This window comes from Castor canadensis, chromosome 18 (assembly GCF_047511655.1).
Source record: "Castor canadensis chromosome 18, mCasCan1.hap1v2, whole genome shotgun sequence".
Taxonomy (NCBI): domain Eukaryota; kingdom Metazoa; phylum Chordata; class Mammalia; order Rodentia; family Castoridae; genus Castor; species Castor canadensis.
The window spans coordinates 12,956,812-12,980,583 of record NC_133403.1 but is presented as its reverse complement, the minus strand read 5'-3'; the positions used below and the strand labels follow the sequence as shown (position 1 = coordinate 12,980,583).

Sequence of the window (23,772 nt, the reverse complement as noted above, 5' to 3'; positions counted from 1 at the left end):
GCAAACAACCATGAAGTCCAGCTGCTCCATGTCCTGGTCAAACTTGATAATTCTTAGGTAACTCTAAAAACCATAAGTAACAGAGTATTCTCTGATGAGAGTCTCATCCTTGTCAGAGCCAGTAATTAAAAGCCAGTGTGTTGCAATGGATTCTTTTATTTTCCAATCAGTCAACAGTCCTGACTTATGGCTTTCTTCCCTTCTTACGTAATGACTGTCCTTCTCCAGAGAACGCAACGAATCTGCCTCCAGCTTCATCCTAGGTGTGAAGACAAGATACTGTTATCAGAAACTCCTTGAAGGTTTACAATTGCCTTATTTTGTGGATTCATTGATAATCCACCCATTTTCCTTACTTCCTCATGATTTGCAATAAGAAATGTCTCTGAAATACAGATACAAATCATAATTTATTGCACTGAGAAACAATCACAAAACCACCTGGAAACACCTTGTTTCCAGGTTGTCACCTTTGTTAACACCTCCCTCAACTTACGGAGAGGTTATATACTGGTAAACCTGTTATAAAGAAAAAATGCATTTAGTATACCTAACCTACCAAACATTCTAGCTTAACAACAGGAAACACCATGGAGTACTGGTTGCTTGCCCTCATTTCAGTTGTGTGACTGACTGGAGCTGTGACTCGCTGCTGCTGTCCAGCATTGTGAGAGAATCATACCACACTTCACTAGCCCAGGAAAAGATCAAAATTCAAAATGTGATGTATGCCTTTTTATTTTTGGTGGGACTGAGTTTTGAACTCAGGGCTTTGTGCTTGTAAAGCAGGCACTCTACCACTTGAGCCATACCTCCTCCCGAAGTACGATTTCTATTGAATGTGCATCACTTTCATGTCATTGTACAGTCAAACAATCCTATGCCGAACTATAAGTTGGGGACCATTTGTATATAGTTTTACATAATAATCATTTTCAATGCAAAGATATGAAACAGTCCCCCAAAAGAAAAACCACTCATAACTTCAACACCTAAAAGTAACATTTACAGTCATTTTTCTGCATGTTTATATAAACAGCGTTCTCACTTAACTCTGAAGTCTCAAGTCAATGAATTTATCTGGCATACTTCAAAGACTACAGAGAATTACATCATATGGAAGAGCCAGTCTTCCACTGGATTACAGTATTGTAAACACTGCAGTACTGTGGTAAGCAGTATTGTGTTTACACAGAGCTCTCAATTTTCCTAGAAGTGAAATTCCTGGATAAAAGGGTACATATTTTTTAAACTTTTTTTGTGGTACTAGGGTTTGAACTTAGGTATTAAGGGTTTGAGCCACCCCACTAGCCTTTTTTTTGTGAAGAGTTTTTTGAGATAGGGTTTCACAAACTATTTGCCGGTGCTAGCTCTGGACTTTGATCCTCCTGAGTAACTAGGATTACAGGCTTGAGCCATGAGCACCTGTCTGAAAAACTTTTAATATACAGACCAACCAGTCCTCAGAAATATTCTATCCAAGCTATTCTCTCATCAGCAGAAAGAGGGCTTGTTTTTTCTGTATGCTTTTTTTTTTTTGGCAGCATTGGGGTTTGAATTCAAGGCTTCACAATGGCTAGGCAGGCACTCTTACTGCTTGAGCCACTTGCCAGCCCTTTTTTTTGTGATGGATTTTTCTGAGATAGGGTCTCAAGAACTATTTGCCTGGGGCTGGCTGTGGTCCTGAGTAGCTAGGATTAAGGACTGAGCTACAGGTGTCCGACTTTCATATACTTTTAATTGCTAGTCGCTTTGAGGAATTGTTTTTGTTTGAACTCAGTACCTCACACTTGATAGGCAGGTACTCTACGACTTGAGCCTGCCCCCTTTTTCTTTTTGGCGATACTGGGACTTGAACTCAGTGCCTACACCTTGAACCACTCCACCATCCTTGCTGACTTCAATCCATGATCCTCCTGATCTCTGCCTCTTGAGTATCTAGGATTACAGTTGTGACCCATAGGTGCCCAACAGGACACTGTCTTTTGATTTCCTCTGAAAAAAAGAATTCTGCAATTTTCAATACACACACTCATACCTGGTACCCCACCTCTGCTTTATCTCTAACAGGGCCATTCAGTGTTTACGTGATGACAACCATGTAAATGCAAGCCATAGCTAAGCCATATAGTCTTCCTTTCCTGTGCAGCCTCTGTCCTGGAATCAACAAGGCACCTAGCTTCTCTATCCTCCACCCATTTGATCATGGCAGGAACTCATCAATTTCATTTGTTCTTACAACTGTCCCACTCAGCTAGAAGATGCTGTCCAGAGACAAGAGGCTCAAGGTCTCTGGTAGGAGTGAGGAACAGAGACTAGGTGGTAGAGCTCAATCCCCACCATCAGGAACAAAAAGTAAGCAAACAGAAGATGAGACTCACTTAAGCCACCACCTCTTTAGAAAGAGACTAGAATTGGTTCTTGACCCCTGGGCCGCCAAGCCTCAGCCTATAACAGACCCATGACAGTTCTACCAAATAATCAGACCATCAAGACAGACCCAGAAATGGTTAAAGTTTGACAGAGTTCCCCTATTTTGAATGGTAAGAATACCAGTAATCACTAATAAGTAAAATAACTCACAACCAATTAAATAAACTCACCTCTTCAACCTTTTTGACCTGTGGACGTGAATTTCTGATGAAAGTGATCTTACCAAGTTTAAATTCATAATTGGGAATTCCTCTGTGAAGTAGAGGAGAAATGTTAGTTCCAAGAAGAAAGGACTGTAATTTGCTTTTAACAATAAAGAAGAGGGAAAGCAAAAGCAGAAAAAAGGAGTGTCCTTTTGTTGACTCTCTGGAGTATTCTGCTGCACTTTACTTGGGTCTTTGCCCAGCCTTTGAGAGCTCCCAGTATCCTTCTATCAGGGAACCAGGAAGCAAATGGTTTCCTGGCTTACCAGAAAGACTGGGTATGGAGCAAGGGGGTGTAGACTCTGGTCCTGGCCTCTGATAAGGGGTCACCCCAAGACCTCTATTCTAAGCCTCTCAGATCCCCCTAAACTCTAAACTTTACTCAATTTTTTTTTTTTCCCTTTTCCCTTGAGGTACTGGAGTTGGAACACAGGGCCTCATAAGGTAATTGTTCTACCACTTCAGCTATGCCCTGAGCCCTCACTTCACTCTTTGACTGGGTAGAAGAACTCATCTCCAGCATTCTCTTTCTGGTCACACAGAGGAGACAGCTGACACATCCCATCCTTGCCCCTGCTGCGATGGCCATAGTATCTGCTATGAGAGTCTCTGAACCCAACAATGTCATGCTCCACCACTTCAGGAGAGCAAGCAGGAGTTTGAGTCTACCTCATGGCCAGACTAGCCCAGGGTTAGAGGGAGGCTGTCCCACCTCAAAAGGCTGATACATACCCTTCTTGGACAAAGACAAAATACCCAGCAGGGGCACAGCCAAGAACAGACCTACCTTTTAATATCTCCAGGCTTGATTGGGGAGGGACTGGGCTCTACCCCTTTCTTCTTTCCATCCAGTCTATTCCCGGAGCCAGAGAAGGCCTAGACATGCAAGCAGGAGGGTTGTATGCAAAGTTTTGAGAGTGAACACATGTGCCCTTTACTCAGAGACTGCTGTGGAGATTTGAACTGGTGGTGCTCCCCGGACCCCTTCCCAGCTACTGGAGTGCTGGCAGCTACAATCTCTCTGCTTAGCCAGGTAAGGGACTACTGGGAGCCACAAGAGCTACATGACCTAGGGACAGCCAGCAGCCAGTGATGGGTTGACCTCTGAGGAATCTCTGCGGGCATCACCCAGCTCAAACCCTGTGGATGGCTAAAGTCCGTGTTACAACTGCCCTCTAGGCCCAGCTTCCTAAATGTACAGTCGTGTCTCCACTGCCTCATGGCATCTCAGTGCCCACACATGAACCATTTCTACCTATTTTCCAGGGAGCCTCGCTACTTAACTTTCTTTCTCTTTTTTCTTTTAAATTTTTATTTTATTTGTTATCATGATATATTCATTATACAGCAGGGGATTCATAATGACAATTCCAATTAGGTTTCTATTATACATTAGTTTCAATGCCCCCATCATCTGTCCTACCAACTTCCTCCCCTTTTTTTCTTTTGATGAAACTAGGGTTTGAACTCAGGACTTTGAACTTATAACAGGCATTCTACGCTTGAGCTACGCCCCATTTTGTTTTGGTTGTTTTTTTACAGATAGGGTCTTGTGAACAATTTACCCAGGCTGGCCACAAATTATGGTTCTCCTCCCCCTCCCAAGTAAAACTAGAATTACAGGCATGAGCCACTGGTGCCTGGGTTTTTATCTGCTTTGTTTTGTGTTTTTTTTTTTTTTTTGAAAGACAGAGTCTTGTTATATATCCTAGACTGGCCTTGAATTCATGATCCTCTTGCCCCAGTAGCATTACAGACATGCTTCACCTTGCTCAGCTCCAAAGTTTTGTTGTTTTTTTTTGGTGGGGGTACTAGGGATTGAACACAGGGTCACATGCTTGCTGGGCAAGGACTCTACCACTTCTGTGACATCCTCAGTCTGTAGCTTACTTTACATCATACAGGCAAAGAAAAATGGGTTCTGCTTTCAGAGAGAGATCAAGAAAATGTCGTAACAGGTGAACCTAAAGAAAGAGAGTATGTGGGATGTATGTGTGTATTGTACTTTGACTTTGTGGGAGGTTAGAAATGGTTTTTGCTTTTTGTTTTTGTTTTTTAGTGGTGGGGATCATGCCCAGGGCCTTGCACATGCTAGGCAAGTGCTCTACCACTGAGCTACATCCCAGCCCTAGATTAGTAAGTTTTGAAAAGTGCAAAAGTTGGTCACCTTACTGGATTGTTAGGATTCCCAAACAAGTGAATATAAAAGGGTATATAGTAACTGAGCAAGTGCTTGATTTATATGTGCACAGATACCCAGAGTCTAACCTCTGCAGAGTGTCACAGAGACCAGCTTGTCATGGAGGGAATAGTTTGAAGGAGCAGGGAGTTAAGACATATTGCCTGATACTCACGCGGAAACCCAGCTCTCCAGCATAGCCACTGTGGTCAGCTTCGCCCTCCTGACAGGGAGACAGAGAAACAGGAAGTGAGCTATTCAGCAGGAGTGCCAGCTTTTTCCTGAGCCTCCCATTTCTACTGCTGCCCCCAGTCCCTTTAGCTAGGAAATTCTGTTCCTCCAGGAGGTGGGGTGGAAGAGAAGCAGAATGTGACTGGGCCAGCCCCAGCAGAGACCCTACACAAAGAAGCACCAGTACAAAGAAAGAGCAAGCATGTGATGGCTTGGAAGGGAGGTGGGGAAAACCCACTTACCGTTGACTCTTCATGCTGGACTTGTCTTTCAGGTTCTTTGTAGCCCAGGGGAGCATCAAAGTCCACCTGTGTTTCCAAGATGAAAGGTAAAATTCTGAGACATGGCAATAACTCAACTTCCTTATCTGTTTAAATTGAGACAACTATAGATTCATATATTTTTAAGAAATTATACTGAAAGATATGCCTTGTACTTTGCCCAGTTTTCCTAATGGCAACACTTTAGAAATTATGTGGCATAACTGCCAGAATATCGGCATTGACAGACACCCTGCTCTTACACAGAGCTCCCAGGTTCTATGTGTACTTATTTCTGTGTGTAAAGAATTGGTTCTATACTGTGTCATTACCATGGAGGTCTGTGTATCCATCACCACAGCTGAGGTACTAAACAGTCCCAACACCATAAGGATCCCCTGTGTTTGCGGCAACCACTAATTTGTCTTGTTTCTAAAGTTGAAACACAGCAAGAATGTCATATAGATGAAAGCAGACTAATTTTTTTAGCTTTTTTGCTTGGCATCCAGAAAGCTGTGTGTATTAATAGTATGCTCCTACTCAGAGAACTGAGAAGGTCTCCTCGGCTCTTATGAACAGTTATTCCATTCCTTGGCAGGGCTGAGATGACCGTGGATTCAGCCACCTCAGTGCTGGCAGCAAAGTCTACCACCACTCCATGCAATGGATCACAATGTGAACGGCTTCCTCACGATGTCCCGACAGCATCGTTCTCTTCACCCAAATAGTGCCAGGGGTTGTGACACCCTCCTGGAATCCTGGCCTGACCTCACTAAAACTGAAAAAACAAACAAACAAACAAAAAAACCAAAACCCACTCACATTCATGTCACACTCGATGATGGACACAGCCTTGTCGGGTTTGGTCTCCATCACCCGAAGTTCGTAGATCTGTGGAAAGAACACAGAAATCAACTGGACAGTTTTGAGGCAGTACTGAGGGCTGGCACCATCCCTGTTTCTGTGGCTCTCTACCTGACTCCTGTGGCTACAACCTCCATACCATCTCTCAACATCCACAATGCTGCTGCAGGGTAGGCTGCCTTTATGATCATTGCTCAAGTGATACTGTTATGTTGAAGACTCATCATGTTTGGTTCAGGGAGCTCTAAGTAAATAATTAGCTAAGTACCTTTAAGAATGTATACTCCAACATTGCTAACAATTGTGTATACTCAACATGCCTATCAACAGATAAGTTAGGTAACTGAACTTATTTATATATCTAAAAAATTGGGCCAGGCATGGCAGCACCTCACTTGGGAGGTGGGTTCAGAGAGATTAAGAGTCTGAGGCCACACCAGGCTCATGCCTGTCATCCTAGCTACTCAGGAGGCAGAAATCAGAAGGATGGTGGATCAAAACCAGCCCTGGGCAAATAGTTTGTGAGACCCTATCTTGAAAATACCCAACACAAAAGGGCTGGGAACTGACTCAAGCATTAGAGTGCCTGTCTAGTAAGTGTAAGACCTTCAGTTTAAACCCCAATATAACCAAAAAAAAAAAAACAAAAACCCAAAAAAAACCAAAAAAAAAAACCAATTTTTTTGAGGCCAGTCTGGGCTACATAGAAAGAACCTGCATCAAAACAAGTGAACAGCCAGGCGCCAGTGGCTCATACCTACAATCCTAGCTATTCAGGAGGCAGGGATCAGGAGGATTGTGGTTCGAAGCCAGCCCAGGCAAACAGTTCACGAGACCCTATCTCGAAAAGACCTATCACAAAAAAGGGCTGGAAGGGTGGCTCAAGGTGTAGACCCTGAGTTCAAATCCCAGCACCATAAAAAGAAAAAAATGAACAGCTGAAAGCTGGAAGATTGCAGTTCAAAGCCAGCCCAGGCAAATGATTTGTAAGACCCTATCTCAAAAATACACAAGAAATGGCTGGCAGAGTAGCTCAAGTGGTAGAGTACCTGCCTAGTAAGCATGAGGCCCTGAGTTCAAACCCCAGTACTGCCAAAAACAACAATAAAAAACAAACCAAAAAGTTGCCTATAAATCATTATTGTTTCTGGTAGCACTGGGGTTTGAACTCAGGGCTTCACACTTGCTAGGCAGGTGCTCTTACTACTTGAGCCACTCCACAAGCCCTTTTTGTGTTGGGCATTTTTGAGATAGGGTCTCGTAAACTATTTGTCTGGGGCTGGCTTTGAACTGCAATCCTGATCTATGCCTACTGAGCAGCTAGGATTACAGGAGTGGGCCATTGGCATCTTGCCTCCCTATAAATTATAAAAGTTTAAAATATTTAAAGTAGGTAATACCTAGAATATTCTCCATGATACTAAATACAAAAACATTTCTTAGCTTATACAAAGAAAAAGTGGGCTGGGCACATGGCTCAAGTGGTAAAAGTGCTTGCCTGGCAAACAAGAAGCTTTCAGTTCAAATCCCAGTACTGTTAAAAAAAGAAAAAGTGTGATCTGAAACCCACAAAAGAGGAAGAAAGTAAGGATTATCAACATCGGGTGCCTCAAATGTAAAGAAACTGTCAGAGACTGGATCCCTATACCAACTCTGAGTGAGTAACTGGCCTCTAGATTCTGCAAGGGAGGAACTAAGTGACCCACAAGCTTCTATGACACCAGGTGTGGGGACTCCAGTCTAAAGGGACCAATGTGTCGTGAGAAACTGAGTATTGGTCTCAGAAAGCCAGGCCAAGCCAGGCTGGAGTCACTCCTGAACACTGGAGGTCAGCCTTGGCAGCAGCACCATGAGGGTCAATCATCTACTATCATAGTAGATGAGAGGCACCCACACTGCTGTGCTCCACTTATGGGTATGGCAGTTTAGCAGCAAGATTTCCAATCACATTCTCCTTTAGACATGCTTCCTTGGAAAATGGGAAAGTGAACGCCTTCTTGAATTTTTCGGGAACTCATTTGTCATTTCACTTTATAGCTAAATTGTTAGGACTCAGACACCTACGAAGCACAGTATCATGGATGAACATCAGAGGCATTCACTCTCAAAGACCTATCAGGCAGGGTCAAGCCCAGAGAAGCCGCTTAAAGGAAAACTGAAGTTAAAGAAAATGTGAGCTGGGCACCAGTGGCTCACGCCTGTAATCCTAGCTACTTGGGAGGCCTGTGATCTGCAGGAATGCAATTCTGAGGCCAGACTGGGAAAATAGTTCCTGAGACTCCATCTCCAAATTAACCAGAGCAAGATGGACCGGAGATAGGGTTCAAACAGTAGAGCACCTGCTCTGAAAGTGCAGTCCTGAGTTCAATAGCAGTCCCACAGGGGAAAATAAAAGGTGGGCTCCTGTGAGGAGAAGAAGTAATCCCAGGAGGCACTGTCCTCAGGCAGAGCCAACCTCTGCTTTCAAGGTGAGCAACAACCACAGCTTTCAGACCTCTGCAGGAACAGCTTATCAAAGACCTGCCTGCTTCTAGGGGAGGGCATCACAAGGGCAAGGACAAGGACAAGGACACAGATAGGTTGTTTCCAGTTCCTCTCAGCATTAGCAGCAAAGGTCTTAACTTTAGCTTTCTTAAATAACAGGTACAGTAAAGACCAGTTTTTTTTTTTTTGAGACAGGATCTTGCATGTATCCCAAGCTGGCCTCAAACTTGCAATTCTGCTGCCTTAGCCTCTTAAAGGTGCTGGTAGTATAGAAAAGTGCCACCGTGCCCAGCCAGTGAAGACATTTTCAACAAAGGCAGAACTGACAGCCTTGTTGCCACCATACACAGAGGTATGATTAATAAGTAAATAACATTAAGTTTCTTCAACTATAAATGCAATCAATCCTTAACGCAGAGTTGCTGAGTGAAGTAGGGCTGTAAATGTGAACCCATAAAGATTTTATAAAGCAAAAAGCAGGCAGTGATCAGGGCATTCGATCCAGGCAGACCCTGCTTAAAAAAGAAGCCTCATGTAAACACCAGAATGGGCAATGCTGGTGCTCTTTAGATACGATGTAGGCTATGCTGGGCTCACCTACCTTCTCATTGTAGTTGATGGCGATCACATCCCCAGTGGTCAGACAGGCAAAGTTTCTCAATGCGTTTTCCAGTCTGCAGACACATACAGTCAAGGCAACATGGCAAAGCACATACCTTCAATCTGAAACAAGTGTATGTGAGGAACTGGAAGACAGAGTGGCATGCTGGGACTAAAACCTCACAGCTTTAGTACAATGGAGTATTACTCCAGTGACCTCGTGAGGGAGTGACTTTCACTTAAACAGATGGAAGAGCTGTCCTGAGCTGAGCACTGAGTCCAGGGCCATTTGGCCTCTAAGCGCACTGCTGGCTCCCTGCATCGGCTCTGTGCAGCCGGCACATGCTGTGGCCAGATCTCCACCTTCCCTGTTCTGTGCTAAGACTATCTTCATCCTAACCATCAGTCAGACCTGGGAATACCAAGCTGACTCTTAGCTGACAAAAGTGACACCCTTTCCTCCCCACTAACAAGTTAACTACAGGAACAGCCTTAGAAAGCAATCCCATGTTCAGTTTGCATAATGCGCATTCACCACTGACTGAGCTGTGGGCAGTGTTCAACACTGCCCCCTAGTCCATCACTAACCAGTAAGGGGGCTCAATATGACCACTGTGTCCAGAATACAGTTAGCAAAGGACTTAACATGTCTCATTTGCATGCAGGACATAACCAATAGTTACTGAAAATGAGCCTGAAGAGAGTGAGCAGATGGAAAAGGAAGCGATGGATCTGTTCTTTTGCTTGTTTGGGTTTTCTTTTAAGCATGCATTTTAAAAAATAAATAGGTCTGGGGATGTAGTTCAATGGTAGAGCACTTGTTTATTAGATATAAGACACTGAGTTTGATCCCCCAGCATGGCAAAAAAACAAAACTAAAAACCAACCAACCAAACAAACAAAAATCCCAAAATGAAGTGGACACCCTTATGTACTACGGTCTTTGTTGTTGTCGTTGTTATTGGTACTGGGATTTGAACTCAGGGCCTCATGCTTGCTAGGCTGGTGCTCTACCACTTCATTCATTCCATCAGCCTAGTTTTGTGTTGGTTATTTTCAAGATAGGGTCTCATGAACTTCTTGCCCTGGGTTAGCTTTGAACATGATCCTCCTGATCTCTTGCCTCCTCAGTAGCTAGGACTACAGGTGTCAGCCATTGGCGCCCAGCTGCATTATGGTCTTAACCAACCAACTGGGGCCATTAAGCTAGAGATCTTGTAGAGATTTTCATCACAGCCCACACACAGAATGTCCCTCAACCACAGTGAACACTCCTTTATATTATAAACACATACGCCTGGCTTAAGCTCAGAGGCAAACATTTAAAAGAAAAAAAAAAAAAAAAGCCAAGCGATGGTGGCTCATGCCTGTAATCCTAGCTACTCAGGAGGCAGAGATGAGAAGGATTGCTGTTTGAAGCCAGCCTGGGCAAACAGTTCATGAGACCCTATCTCAAAAAAACCCCATCCCAAAAAAAGGCTGGTGGAGTGGCTCAAGGTGTAGGCCCTGAGTACAAGCCCCAGCACCACGAAAAAAAAAAAAATCACTAGAACCTAAACCACTTGCTTTCTGTTTGCTGAGAGACAGAAAATGTACTTAGTCAACATTACCCACTGGCTTAGAGTGAATGAGCCCTCTAAACCTGAGCACCAAGTAGGTCCAACTGACTAGTTCATGTGGCTGAGTTAGGGGGCCAAGCAGCCACAGAAAGACTGGAAGATGAGTGATCACCTTCTTCTGCTGGACACACTGCATACCCTGGGGTTTTTGCTAGGTGGCATAGTCCAAATGAAAGAAGGGTCTACTTTGGACTCCAGGAAGTATCTGGAAGAGGAGGGCCACACTCAGTGCACTTGGTCAAGGCCAGGAGTCAGGAGGAAGTGCTGGCTAAATGCTGTGGTTCACAGATTACAACTTCAACGACAAAAAAAATGTGTGGTCCCCAGAACAGGTACAGGTTTAACAAAGCACCTGCTGTTTAATGACCACCAAGCAGCCTTCTCTTACAGAGGAACCCTTCATTTTTTATTTTTTCTTTGGTGGTACTGGGGTTTGAACTCAGGGCCTCACACTTGCTAGGCAGGCACTCTACCACTTGAGCCACTCCACTAGCCCTTTTCTGTGTTAGGTATTTTTGAGATAGGGTCTAGCTGTGAACTTCAATCTTTCTGATCTCTGCCTCTTGAATAGCTAGGATTATAGGTGTGAGCCACCAGCAGCTGGCCAGAGGTAACTTATTTCAAAAGGATACACTGCTTTGGGGTTGGTGATATCCAGGAAATCTGGGCTCTGAGGCTGGAATTTGGAATATGTAGCCACTTGAAGGTTGACGCTCTCCACCTGAACCAGGCCCCCTTCTTCCAACAGCAAATTCTGCATCATCTAAAAGGAAGAAGGAGGGTGTGTGAGGCTCCTTGGAAATTAAGTGACCACCACAGCTGCCATTACCAGTACACTGGACAGGCCAAAGTCGTACTTATGTCCCCTGAGATGAAGATACAATGTCACAAAGGAGGGAAAATCAATTGAGGGAAATAGATGGAAGGAAAAAGGACAAGAGAGGAGCATAACTGAGGCAGCTACATCTGGCAATGTGATGTGTCTCTGCCAGGACATCTGCATGGGGCACTAGCTTGAAGGCTCCTGAACGGCATTTCCCTAGGATGTTCTCCTCCAGGCTTCCAAGCTGTCCGACAAGCAGCTTACAAGGCCCTGGGCAAATAGGGCCACACTTCAGGTAGAATGATGATAGCAGAAGGTGAGGCTAACCTCCAAGGAGCAGCCCACCATGGCTGAAGGCTATGAGGTTGTGATGAAGCCCCAGAGATGTCTGCTACAGAGTTATAAACACTGAGAGGCACCCCCCCCCCCCACACACACACACACTCCTATGCCAGCAAGGCAGACAATGGCTGAGAACAGAAACATAAAGACCTAACCAAAATCTGTGAGAATCTGGCATGCGGGGAGCCAGGATGTCACAGTGTAGTTGAGACTCAGGTCAGAAGCAAGGCAGTTAGAAATAGCCAGGAAAGGGATCCTGTGTGTCCTGGAATGGATTTTTTGCTTTTCTTATTTCAAACCTTTTGAAGATACTGTCGGACATATGCATGAGTAAAGAGAACAGCAGAGCAAGTCTCTGTATACCCTGCCCTGACAGTTCAATAGTAATCAAGATATGATGCTGCTTGTCTTATCTATCAGTGCCCCACTCCCCAGTCTACCCCCTACTCAATTGCCCCTAAAATGATTCCCAGGTATTCCATCCTTTCAAGAATGCTTCACCAAGGGCAGTAATTAGGAGATGACTCTAATACCTCAAGAAGAGGGGGAAGAGGGCCTTGGTGCAGGTAAAAGGGGAGCTCAGTGGCAAGAAAGGCATGCCAAGAGGCACGGCTATAACTAGAACATGAGTAGGCACTGGATAAGCTTGCAGAGGTACTAGCACACTTGTGCTGAAAGGTGCTCATTGGGCTAGGGAATGATAGAAACAGAAGGGAGGATGCTCCTCTAAAAGCCACACACAGCACAGCAGGCTGGTGAGGCAGCTGGCTTTGGCAACTGAGGGCTCTATGACCCTATGGATAGAAGTGCTCCATGGGACAAAGTCGGCCTGCTGAATACCATGGCAGTCCCCCAGGCAGAGTTTTTGAGAAACGTGTCAGTGAGGTGAAGGAGGATAATTGTGGTGTGAAGTCTTGCAGCACACAGAGCAAGGTTTCCACCACCGGCCTGAGAGAAGCCTGGTATGTGTGTGGGGAAAGGAAGGGGCAGCTTCCTCAGCCAGAGGCAGCACAAGCCATAGGCAGCATAAGGAGAAACAGGAGTCAGGATCAAATGGACTATTGGAAGAGCGCTGAGGGCAATGAGGAGGCAGGAGGAACTGAGATCTTGCCCTATGCCCAGTCTGCCAGTGGGTACTGTGGTGCATAGGTAGCCTGATAATGCATATCCCAGCGCTCGCAAACAGACCCATGCAAGGACCAAAGTCTAGATCAGCAGATGAGGCCTGGCAGCTAGAAGACAGGTCAGCACTTGTTCCAAACTGACTCCCCCTGAAAAACCTCATAGCTCTGGGTAGGATGAAATCCACCAATTAGCCAAAGGAAAGCACTTGCTCATGTACTCCACTGCCTGATAGAGCAGAGAGACACTGCCTGCTCACATCAGGAGCTGAAAGGCCAGTCCAGGAAGAGGTAGGCCCGGCAGCCACACAAGACCACAAGGCTACTCAGAGAAAGGCATTAAATTGGTCCAAAGTGGTCAAAGAGCTTGGACAAGTGGCCACCAAAACTCCCAAGTATGGGATGGAAGAGAACCTTCAGGGTAGCGTCTCCTCCCGTGCCACCACCTCCACTTTTATCTCTACAATGAGCCACAGAAGGGCCTCTGTAGGAACAAAAGACCAGAGAGTAAGTCACTGAGAGACACTTCAGTCACCCAGAGTGGCTTCGGTGACCAGTTGCTCTACCAGAGGAGACATGGACTTGTGCACCTGCAGACACATATGACAGTAAGTTGAGTGGCAAATGCTCAGAAGGGCAAATGAGGAGGGAAGCAAGCTGGGTCTTGGCTTTGAGACAAGAGCTCTCACAGACCTGAAGCCCAGTAAGTCTGGGCAAGCAGACAGTACAGAAAAGCCAGGCAGCAGGAGGTGCAAGCACAGGACTCCTGTGGGGGAGCAGTGAGCAAAGGCCATCAGAGAGCTGGGCCTGACCCACCTGAAGAGGACAGCCACCCCTATAGTGGCATGGGCAAAGTTGCCCTCTGTAAGAGGGAAGGGGCCTTCTGAACTTGTACTCACATGTAACCTCAGAAAGAGGAAAGGCCACCTCTTTGAATTATGACAATTACCAAGAACTCCACCATTAGCACATCACCAACATGATAGAAACCAGCAGGAGGTGGGCTGAGCTTCAGAACATTGGCCTGATGACAGCAGAGCCTCAAGGTACACAGCTGTTGTGTTCCCAGCCCCGCTGACAGTCCACCCAGGGGATTTAGTACACCTGATATAACTAAAGCACAAAGAGAAAGACACACACTTCTCTCTGTGAACTTCCCAAAGCTAAGCATGTCAGAACTGGAGAGAGGGTCAGACTAAGGGTGGAAAGGAAGGGGGGAGGGTAGGGGCAAGGAGGAGCCACCCAGGCACAGTGCTTGCCACCTTGGGCTTCTTCCTACAACACTAAGTTCTGTTGGCCTTTGAGGTGTCCAGCCCCAGGGCAAGCTCTGGAAGCTCTTGTGTCCTTGATGCCTGGTGACATCCTTCAAGTCAACTTGACCTGTATGTACATAATCAAGCACAATGTTTAAGGCATGGCACAGCATGGCATAGTGTTTTGGACCCCCTACTGGGTCACTCTGCTTGGAGGCAGAACTCTCAAGCATGCACACACATGGGCCTCACCAGAGACCCTGCTGGTCCCACTTACCCAGTGGGGGAGGTAGCAGATGCCTTCATCAGCCACAAACTCCAGCACACCACAGTGCGTCATGCGGTCCGAATTCTTATTGGTCAGCTTGAACAGCATGGGATAGGTAATGTTAAGTCGGCCTAAGAAGAAGAAACAGGCCATGAGGCAGGAATCGGTAAGTACCACAAGGTACAGATCCTATAAAGGGAGAGAACTAGTCACTCAACGTCTTCCCCTAGAAGAAGCCTCTCTGTCACTCATTGTGGCCCTGTCCCCTGGACCTGAGTGCCTGGACCCCACTAGCCTCCTACTGCTTGAGTACAGCATGTGGCCCAGAGGAGGAGCTTGGGAATGTCTGGTGACTTAGTCATGTGGCACCAGCAGAGATTTGTAATTTTCGGAAATCACAATTTTAAAAAGTGACAAGTTCATCCATTTATTCATCAATAATTTAAGTGCCAACCATGTGACAAAAATCCTTACCTTCAAAGTTTTCCATTTAGAAAGGTGAGAAAGCAAACAAACGTGAATAACCGGATGCTGCAGAGAGGGAGGGTGGAAGGAGAAGGGCTGGTGGACAGGCTCCTGTAGACCCAGCTCTCCAGGCCAGCAACCAGCAAACAGGACTGCTGGCCCAATGACTCCGGAGACACAGGGGGCACAGAAAGGAGGGGCTGGCCACATGATAGGGAAGACCAGGAGTTCAAGGTCCTGAGAAGAGGGCTAAGAAGGTACTGACGGTGTTTGCCAATCTTCCCAGAACAGGTGAAGAAATCCACATGAGGAAACTGAGGCACATGGGTGATATAACATGCCCTGGATCACACAGCTCAGGAGTGGTCATGCTGGGTCCAAACCTAGGCTGCTGGCTGAAATCTGGGGACTCAGCTCTTGGGATAGCAAGAGCCCATCAGATCAGGCAAACATATTAACAGAAATTCATTTAGCACTAGGAGGTAAAACAGGCCTCTGGGCTCTCCCTAAAAAGTCTAATAAAGCCAATCAAGTGAAGAGGTTTGGGCAGGAATTCAGCATCTTACCACAGAGGTATAGGGGACAGGGAAGGGGTGTCCCTACTATCACAAGGGTGACTGGGTGGCATCCCAGAGGCCAAGCCTGCTGTCTCCAAAGCACCTCGAGACATGGAAGCCAGAAGTTAACCCACAGCTGGTCTGGGATGATCTGGACCAGGCTCCGGCCATGGATCCAAGACAGCTACAGCTGGGAATGACTCCAATGTTCCTCGGTCCACTGACTCACAGACTGTAATTTGTCATTTAGAGGAGCACCTTGGGGCCCCCAAGTTCTCTGTGCCCCTCACCTTCTTCAATTGCAGCAGTGACCCTGTATTTTGAAAATTAGGACTCCCGCTACAATTTTTCTTTTCTTTCTTTTTTTTACGGCATTGGGAATTGGACTCAGGGCTTCATGCACTCTATCTCTTGAGTCACGTCCTTTGGCTTTTAATTTGCTTTTCAGAAAAGTTCTTGCACTAATTTTGCTAAGGCTGGCCTTGAACCAGTAGATGAGACCACAGGTATGTACCATCACACCTGGCCATCCTACACAATTTAGCTGGACATAACTGAGTTTCCTCCCCTACCTAAGAGGTCTGAAAAGCTGGTTGTGGTGGTGCATGCCTGTGATTCCAGCACTCTAGAGAGGCCAGAGGATCCTGAGTTCAAGACCAGCCTGGGCTACACACTGAGAGGCTGTTTCAAAACAAAAAGTAAAGTCTGAACAACACTGATCTGACCTAAATCCCATCGACCCAAATCCCTGAATATCTTCTTGCACAACTGTACTCAGGGTCACACTTGGTGCCTGGCTCCTGAGTCAGTTCACCCCCAAAGCAAGGCCTCTTTGGGGGCCTATTCCCTCTGTAGTGATAGGTCTGTGAACATTACTTGTGTCAGTAATCAAATCACCCGCTGGGTGAGTAGAGGCCTCCATTGGGTATGGCTTCAGCTAGAGCCTCCTCCTACTGGCTGAAATCAGTCAGACTTCAGTTGTTCACACACACACTGTGGAAATTCCAATGCAGGAGCTGTGGACTGTCCCTGGATAAGGAAGATGACACTGAGCTCCAGAGAAGGTAAACCACTAGTCTAGCATCAAGTCAGGAAAGGTATAGAGCCAGAATACAGCAACACCAGAGCTGACACCTGTTTTCTGCAAGCTACTACCATGTCCCCATGACCAGTCTCCAGGCTCCTCCTCCAAAAGAGGAACTCAAAGTGGAAATACTCCCAAATCTTAAAAGGAAAGACTCCCCATGATCAGAGTTTTCAGTGTCTGGGTCATGAGATCTTTAGGTTGCGGTCTTGAGATAAGGGGTTGGCAGAAAAAGGAAGAGCAAGGCGCTCTTACAGTGGCCTTATCCACCCCAACAAGAGGAGAGAAGATGATAGTTCAATCTTTGACATGCTTAGGAGGCAACAGCACACTTGGAGAGAAAAATGCAGGGACCTAGGGCTCAAGAAAGAGATTGGAGGGGAGATGGGGAACCTGCCTCACATCGTCCTCCTGTGACGAACCATTTCTTCCTACAGGAGACAATCTAGTAAGCCCATCCAATGGCACTGTGCGAAGCACTTCATCTTTGTACCTTTATTTAATCCTGACAGATTCCTGAGATGAGCTGAGGTGGAAGGACAGGGAGGGGTACTCCTTTTACAGGGGGAAATGGGAAAACCAAATGTTCATGAGCTCTGGCCTGTACAGAGGGCCACCACCACACATCACCTTGCTCTGGGCATTTGTGGTCCTGGTTTTCAGGCATGCACCTTCCAGAGACAATTCCTAACCAAATGTTACCAAAAGTCAGCTGTGCCTGGACACACGTATGTCCAGCGTAAGAAAGAGCTTATGATAATTCTTAGTGTCCACACTCATATTCCTTAAGGTGTCAAATTGTACTTACTGAGTTGATCAAGGGCTGAGGGCGGCATAATTACTGTGGAAAGAATATTTAAGAAATATTAAGAAAATAAAAACAGAAAACAGTGACCAAAGGCAAGCTGTACTGTCTGCTATTTTTAAAAAGGTTTAAGCAGTATTTTCAGGGTGGCCAGACTTCATAAAGACTCTTATTTGATGTAATGCATTTGGGACTGGATGGCTCCCAGTCGTAAACTCAATCCCAATCCCGCTCCCAGCACTACGCGCTTGGCAAGTGTGGGACGGGTGGGTTTTAGTGCAGTGCTGGCTTCAGTAAGGGCTGGGAGGCTACAGGCTTCGCGGGCTCGGCGGAAAGGCTGCTGTTCAAAGTAGAAACAAGCACATACTCTTCCCTCCTTTCTCCACATCTGACCTGTCATTAGGCCCTGCGAGCATGGACACAGAGAAGCAGCGGTACTGCGTGGAGAACCGGTTCTGGAAGACCCGGGGGACTGGGTGGTCAAACATGTTGAAGGAGAACTAGAAGGAAAGAGAGGCCGATATTAGAACAAAGGCACTTTTTTTCTCTTTTGGAGACAAGACTCTTGCTGTGCTGCCCAGGATGATCTCAAATTCTTGGGCTCAAGGGCACATTTCTTCATGCCAGAGACAAAACAGGTCAGGCTCATTAATGCTGCTAAAAGCGCTTGAAGAACACAGTACGCTGGAATCTCCATCAGCCAGAAGGTTTTGACTTCCTGGTCAGCACGGTGAACCTCAAATCCTATGTCTCACACAGGTTCACCCCTGAGATCTAGTCTCCACCATTTTACACAGCATGATCTTACTAAAATATAAAACTGGCCACCTCAAACCCGCCCTAATGTTTTACAAGGGTGCCCCCATCCTCAGGATCAAGGATGGACTTTCCATACACCTCAGAGACTTGCTACTGATAGCCCCAGTCTCCTAACCTGCTATTTCACGCCTACACTAGTTCCTTTACCTGGAACCCAATTCCTGCTACTCTGAATTCAAAGATACTTGTTAATTGATAATAAAAATTTCTGCTATTCAGTACCATCCAGGATCTGATCTCAACTAGGTAACATCACTTTTGTGGTGTTTGTTCACTAATGAAACCTGCTGCGCTGGTGGATCTGATTTTTAAGACAAGAGAGATATTCAAAAGAAAACACCTGTGTATCCAGTAGTTTTACAGACAAGAGGGACAAGGGGACAGAACGCTCCTGGCAATATATTTTAAACAAGTCTTCAGGAAGGGACTCTCTGCATGAGAAAACCAGGTAGGAAACCAGATGAGGCATTCTAGGCAGCAGGAGGAGTAGGTGCCCAGGTGTGTGTACTCCCTCTCCTGGCTTCTAGTTACCATCCTGTCCCTTGCTCCACCATGGGTGGGGACTCTCACAGCACAGAGTAGGCATGCATATTTCACTACACCATGGTTCTTTCTCACATCATAGGCAAAGTCAAGACATGGTGTCAATAAAAAAGTAAGATCCCAGCTCTTATGCTAGATGAGGCTTTAGCAACATGTTAGAGATAATTTGAGGACTTCTCAAAATATTGCAATCACTAGGATGTTTAAAAAGAGAATATTAAGTTTCATAAGGGGTATATATGCAAAAATACTGAAAGCAGGATCTTGAAAAGATCCTGGGCTCCCAGCAGAATTATTAAAATAGCCATAAGGGAAGCAACCCAATGTCCGTTGACAGATGACTGAACAAAATGTGGCATATACATATAATGTATATAATGCATATTACATTGTTCAGCCTTAATAGGAAATCCTGTCATATGCTACAACATGGATGAACCTTGAGAACATTATGCTAAGAGAAATAAGCCAGTTACAAAAGGACTTAACAATATGATTTCACTTAAATGAGGTACCTGTAGTAATCAAATTCATAAAGTGGAATGGTGTTTACCAAAGGGACAGTGGGGAAGGGGAAATGGAGAATTATCATTTAGTGGTAATAGCATTTCACTTTTTTTTTTCTTTTTCGGGATAAAAAATATTTTGGACATCTATTATAAAACAATGTGAATACGGTTAACACTACTGAACTGTCCACTTAAAAATGGTTAAGATGGTAAAATTTGGATGTTCTTCACCACAGTAAGGTATTATAGCAAATATTACTTGACTTGATTCCAAAAATGCATTAAGTAGTAGGAAAGCCACCTACTGGTAGTTTACTAGGAATTCCAAAAGTAGCAAACTAAATCAACTATCTTCCTAAAATGCAGATATAGCACAATCCTGCTTAAACTATTAGATGGTTCTTTAGTCTACAGAACTCTAGCCCAGTAGTTTTCAATCTTTCGTCTCTTTCTTCTTTTAAGCACTAGAATTCTGTTTAACTTAGTTTTGGTTAGACGCACAGGAAGGAAACCCTTTATGATGGAAGCCAGGAGTGGGGGCATCCTCAAACTCCTCCCCACTATGCCACCTCATCTGAGCACAAAGTATGCAAAGCCCTTAAAACCTGCCTCTAATTCACTCACCCATGAACATGAACTTCTGCCCCCCCCCCCGTGTCTTTTCCCTTTATTAATCTCCATGCCCAGCACATCGCATGGCATAGATCAGGTATTGGGTGTCTGTTTCATGGATGAACTTGGAAACAGAAATATGATTCGACAGTGACACACTGGGATAAAATCTAATAACCATTCCTTGTTTTTTTTTTTTTTTTTTTGTGGTACTGGGGTTTGAACTCAAGGCCTACACCTTGAGCCACTCCACTAGGCCCCACCCCCTTGTTGTGATGAGTTTTTTCGAGATAGGGTCTGGAGATTTCTTTGCCCGGGGTGGCTCTGAGCCACGATCCTCCTGATCTCTGCCTCCTAACTAGCTAGGATTCCAGGCGTGAGTCACCGGCGCCCGGCCCATCCCTTGTTTTTAACGCAGAAGCAGTGCTATTTACAGTGGTAATACGACAGCTTTGCAGCCACGTGGACTTGGCTTCAAATCTCCACGCCTCACTTTTGTGTCCTCTTTCTAAACCTTAGTTCCCTCACGGTTAAAATGATAATTACCACCTTTGTAGGAATCGAAGGGGATGGGTGTGTTAGGGACTGTAGCCGTTAAAGAAAAACTGTGTAACCAACACAGCATCACTGCATAGATCGGAAGGCGTGAGCCCATTTGCACAGAGCTCACGGAACTTGGGCAAACAGCCAGGCATCCCCGCCTAGGGCACTGTCCCCCGGGATCCCCCATGGAGGGCGCCTGATTCTACTCCCCATCCCCAAGAACTTTCCAAATTAACTCCAAGTTTATGGAGACCTGTTGCGTATCGAGCACTTGGGAGACCCATGGGCACAAAAGTAGACGTTCCTTTTTACCCTCAATGGGCTCAAGTGCAGCTGGGAGGAATGCGAACCGTGCCCGTGCCAAGCGGACCCGCACAGAGGCACGCACGGCACAGTCCAAGGTCCGACTCGCCCCGGATGGGCAGACGGGACGGACTCAGGCCCGGGTGACTCGGCATCTCCGCCGCCGTCCGCTCCGGTCCCGCCCCGCCGGGCTTCAGCTTGAGCCCTGCCTTCAGCCCCAGCTCCCGACCCTGACCCAGCTTACCATGATGGACACCGCTTTTTAGACGCCGCTTCTCTCAAGAACGTTACGTTTGAAGCCCTCGGCTACTTGTCTTCACGGAGGCCGCCGCACTGAAACCCAGAATCCCTCCGTCAGGCTCACCGGAAGTGTCGGATCTCACATGCGGCGGGGGGGGGATGTAGAGTCCGAGAATCAGCTGCAAAAGGTAAAAAAAAAGCCATATAAAGCCTCTGGGATCTAAATTTTATTAAAGACATATTAAATATGATTTCGTAATTTATTTTCCGTTTGGAGATAATTTTTAAATCGTTTTAAATTATGTTTTGATTGGACTCCCCTCCAAACACATTTGGTTAGGTCTATTCTCCTTACTGACTACGATATCCAGAATGCATTCTTAGAACTTCCGGCCTGTGCTTCAGCCATCTTAAACTCGGGCGGAAGTAAACTGCATAATCCGCCTTCCAACCCGACCAATTGCCTATTGAAAACGTGACTGCCATATTCAATCGTTGTGCGCGCTAGGTAGACGCCCTACTTTTTAGCCACGCCCCCAGCCCTTCTAATCGATGTGTAACTGAATTAAATTTATGCTTTGAAGTTTTTTTGCCTGGGGCCCCGGTGTAGGTAGGCGTCTCTTCCCAAGGTAAAAATGTCCACCGAGAGTGAGGGATTCTGGGTAAATGGGAGTCAAAGTTGAAGGGTGCCACTGTGTTTGCGTCCTGCTGCAAAGATGATGCTTCTTTTTGATTGGACTTTTCCAGTCGGGAAGGGCGGAGCGCTATTGCTCCGCCCCCAATATGACCCAATCAGAAAAGAGGAAAGACAGCGATCTATTGGTTGGAGGTCAGAACCAATCGGAAGGGCCGTGATTTGGCGGGAGTCTTGACCGCCGCGGGGGCGATTGGTGTCTCAGCGCTCGCGCTAGGTGTCCGACCGCCGTGGCTATGTTCGTGTCGGATTTCCGCAGGGAGTTCTACGAGCTGGTCCAGAGCCAGGTGACGCCCAGTGCGGGACTCTGGTCGCATCCTGATCTGAGGGGAGGAATTTGGGCGAGCGGCGGTGGGTGGGTTGGGAGGGCGGGAGCCCCCGGGCTCAGTCCGCCCGCGCTTTCCCCCGCAGAGGGTCCTGCTCTTCGTGGCCTCGGACGTGGACGCTCTGTGCGCTTGCAAGATCCTTCAGGTGACTGCGGACCCTGGGAGGGCGGGCCGGCGCGGAACCCGCAGGAGGTGGAGGCGGAGGTGGCCGGGAGGGGGCGGGGGCGGGGACACTCGCGGGTCACCTGTCTGCACGGTGTTGGGGTTCAGAAAGGATCGGGTAAAGGGCGAGGAGAGTGATTAGTGGGAAGGTGGTTTCCCTTGGTGGGGGACATGGGGTTTGGGGAGAGGGAGGATCTGTGACAACCGAGAGAGTGGTGTCATCGTCAGTGCTGGAAGTACAGGAACCCCTAGTCTACTGGGGGAGACCATTAGTTTGATTTTGATTATAGTGCAGTTTTTTAATGAACTGGGATCAGGAACTTTTCATAATGCCTGGAAGTTAGATCAGTTTTTCTCCCAGTTTTACTTTGGCAATTTTTACAAATTCTGCAAAATTGATAACGTCATACCTTGAAAACTCATCTCTACCACTTAGCTTCTCCCGTGAATGTATTACTAACCTTCTCGTAGCCCAGTCTTTTGTCTCCACCCAGCTAGCTTTTTTTCCTGGTGTATTTCAAGGTAATTTGAAAAATGCTAAATAAGGCTTCGAAAATCCTCTCTCTCCAGGCCCTGTTTCAGTGTGACCACGTGCAGTACACGCTAGTTCCAGTTTCTGGGTGGCAAGAACTTGAAACTGCTTTTCTTGAGCATAAAGAACAGGTTTGAAAGATGCGTTTTAGACTAATTGGGCTGTTTACACAATCAAAGTTTCTTAACACTTACCATTCTTCCTAGTTCCAAAATAAGTTGGGTGCATATTTAAGTGTCAACCTTGTCAGGCAACATGAAACAGAAAAACATGCTATGTATATTGGTGACTTAGCTTCAAGTTGTAGAGGCAGAATCACTTAAAAAAAATAATGCAGCCAGGTATTGTGGTGCACACCTGTAATCCCAGTACTCAGGAAGCTGGGACAGGAGGATCTCAAGTTTGAGGGCAGCCTGGGCTCTATAGCTGGCTTCAGTGAAGTGGCCTTTTGATACCTTAAAAACAATCACTGAATGTTGACAGCACCTGTTTGAACATATTTTGCAGAAATTTGATTGTAAGTTCCTTTAATAGAGCCTTATTAATACAATTATAGAATATACCACTATTTTCTGTTTTCTCCCCAAGAAGATGAATTCTGTAAGATCCTTCAGGCTTGAAATTTATGAACACATATTTTCCCATTTGAATTTAAAAAGTAGAGGTCACCACACCTCCCACCTCTGCATGGAGCCAAATGAGCAATGGGACATTGTGGGTCCCTCAGGCATGGAGCTGGAGCATGGAAGAGGGTCTTTGGAGTGCCTTGACCACTTCTAGGATGGTTTTGGCAGAGATAAATCCTCCCTTGGAGTTTTGGACATAACCTGAGGGACCTGTGCCAGTTGGATATTAAGGAAAGGTTTTGCCATAGTGACAGAGTGAGATAAAGGACTTA

General features: G+C 46.1%; 2 protein-coding genes and 1 non-coding gene across 6 annotated transcripts in view; 2 read left to right on the top strand and 1 right to left on the bottom strand.

Annotated features, from left to right (window-relative positions):
• Positions 1-136: 136 nt before the first annotated feature.
• Ufd1 (ubiquitin recognition factor in ER associated degradation 1) lies at positions 137-21,290 on the bottom strand. 3 transcript variants are annotated; one of them, XM_020160699.2, is made up of 12 exons: positions 21,165-21,290; positions 17,959-18,091; positions 17,595-17,627; positions 14,690-14,811; positions 11,506-11,636; positions 9,256-9,328; positions 6,129-6,197; positions 5,289-5,354; positions 4,991-5,038; positions 3,424-3,512; positions 2,604-2,685; positions 137-259 (listed from the first exon to the last, which is right to left on the bottom strand). In XM_020160699.2, exons 1-12 carry the CDS (start codon positions 21,165-21,167, stop codon positions 185-187), a joined length of 924 nt encoding a protein of 307 aa, XP_020016288.1. In that variant the 5' UTR covers positions 21,168-21,290; the 3' UTR covers positions 137-184. The 3 variants fall into 3 exon arrangements, with proteins under 3 accessions (XP_020016288.1, XP_073917318.1, XP_073917317.1); XM_074061217.1 differs by lacking the exon at positions 21,165-21,290 and adding an exon at positions 15,155-15,211 and having other exon boundaries at positions 17,985-18,035; XM_074061216.1 differs by lacking the exons at positions 17,959-18,091; positions 21,165-21,290 and adding an exon at positions 17,840-17,950.
• Positions 7,193-7,265, top strand: Trnat-agu (transfer RNA threonine (anticodon AGU)). The gene has a single exon. It is a non-coding gene; the product is annotated as a tRNA-Thr (tRNA).
• Positions 21,212-23,772, top strand: part of Cdc45 (cell division cycle 45) — a 32,120-nt gene continuing 29,559 nt past the window's right edge. For both annotated transcript variants that reach the window (XM_074061215.1, XM_020160634.2), the window contains exons 1-4: positions 21,212-21,348; positions 21,908-22,141; positions 22,266-22,325; positions 22,913-23,005. In XM_074061215.1, the coding sequence (XP_073917316.1) occupies positions 22,091-22,141; positions 22,266-22,325; positions 22,913-23,005 (204 nt within the window). In that variant the 5' untranslated portion in view covers positions 21,212-21,348; positions 21,908-22,090. The remainder of the gene's footprint in view (positions 21,349-21,907; positions 22,142-22,265; positions 22,326-22,912; positions 23,006-23,772) is intronic.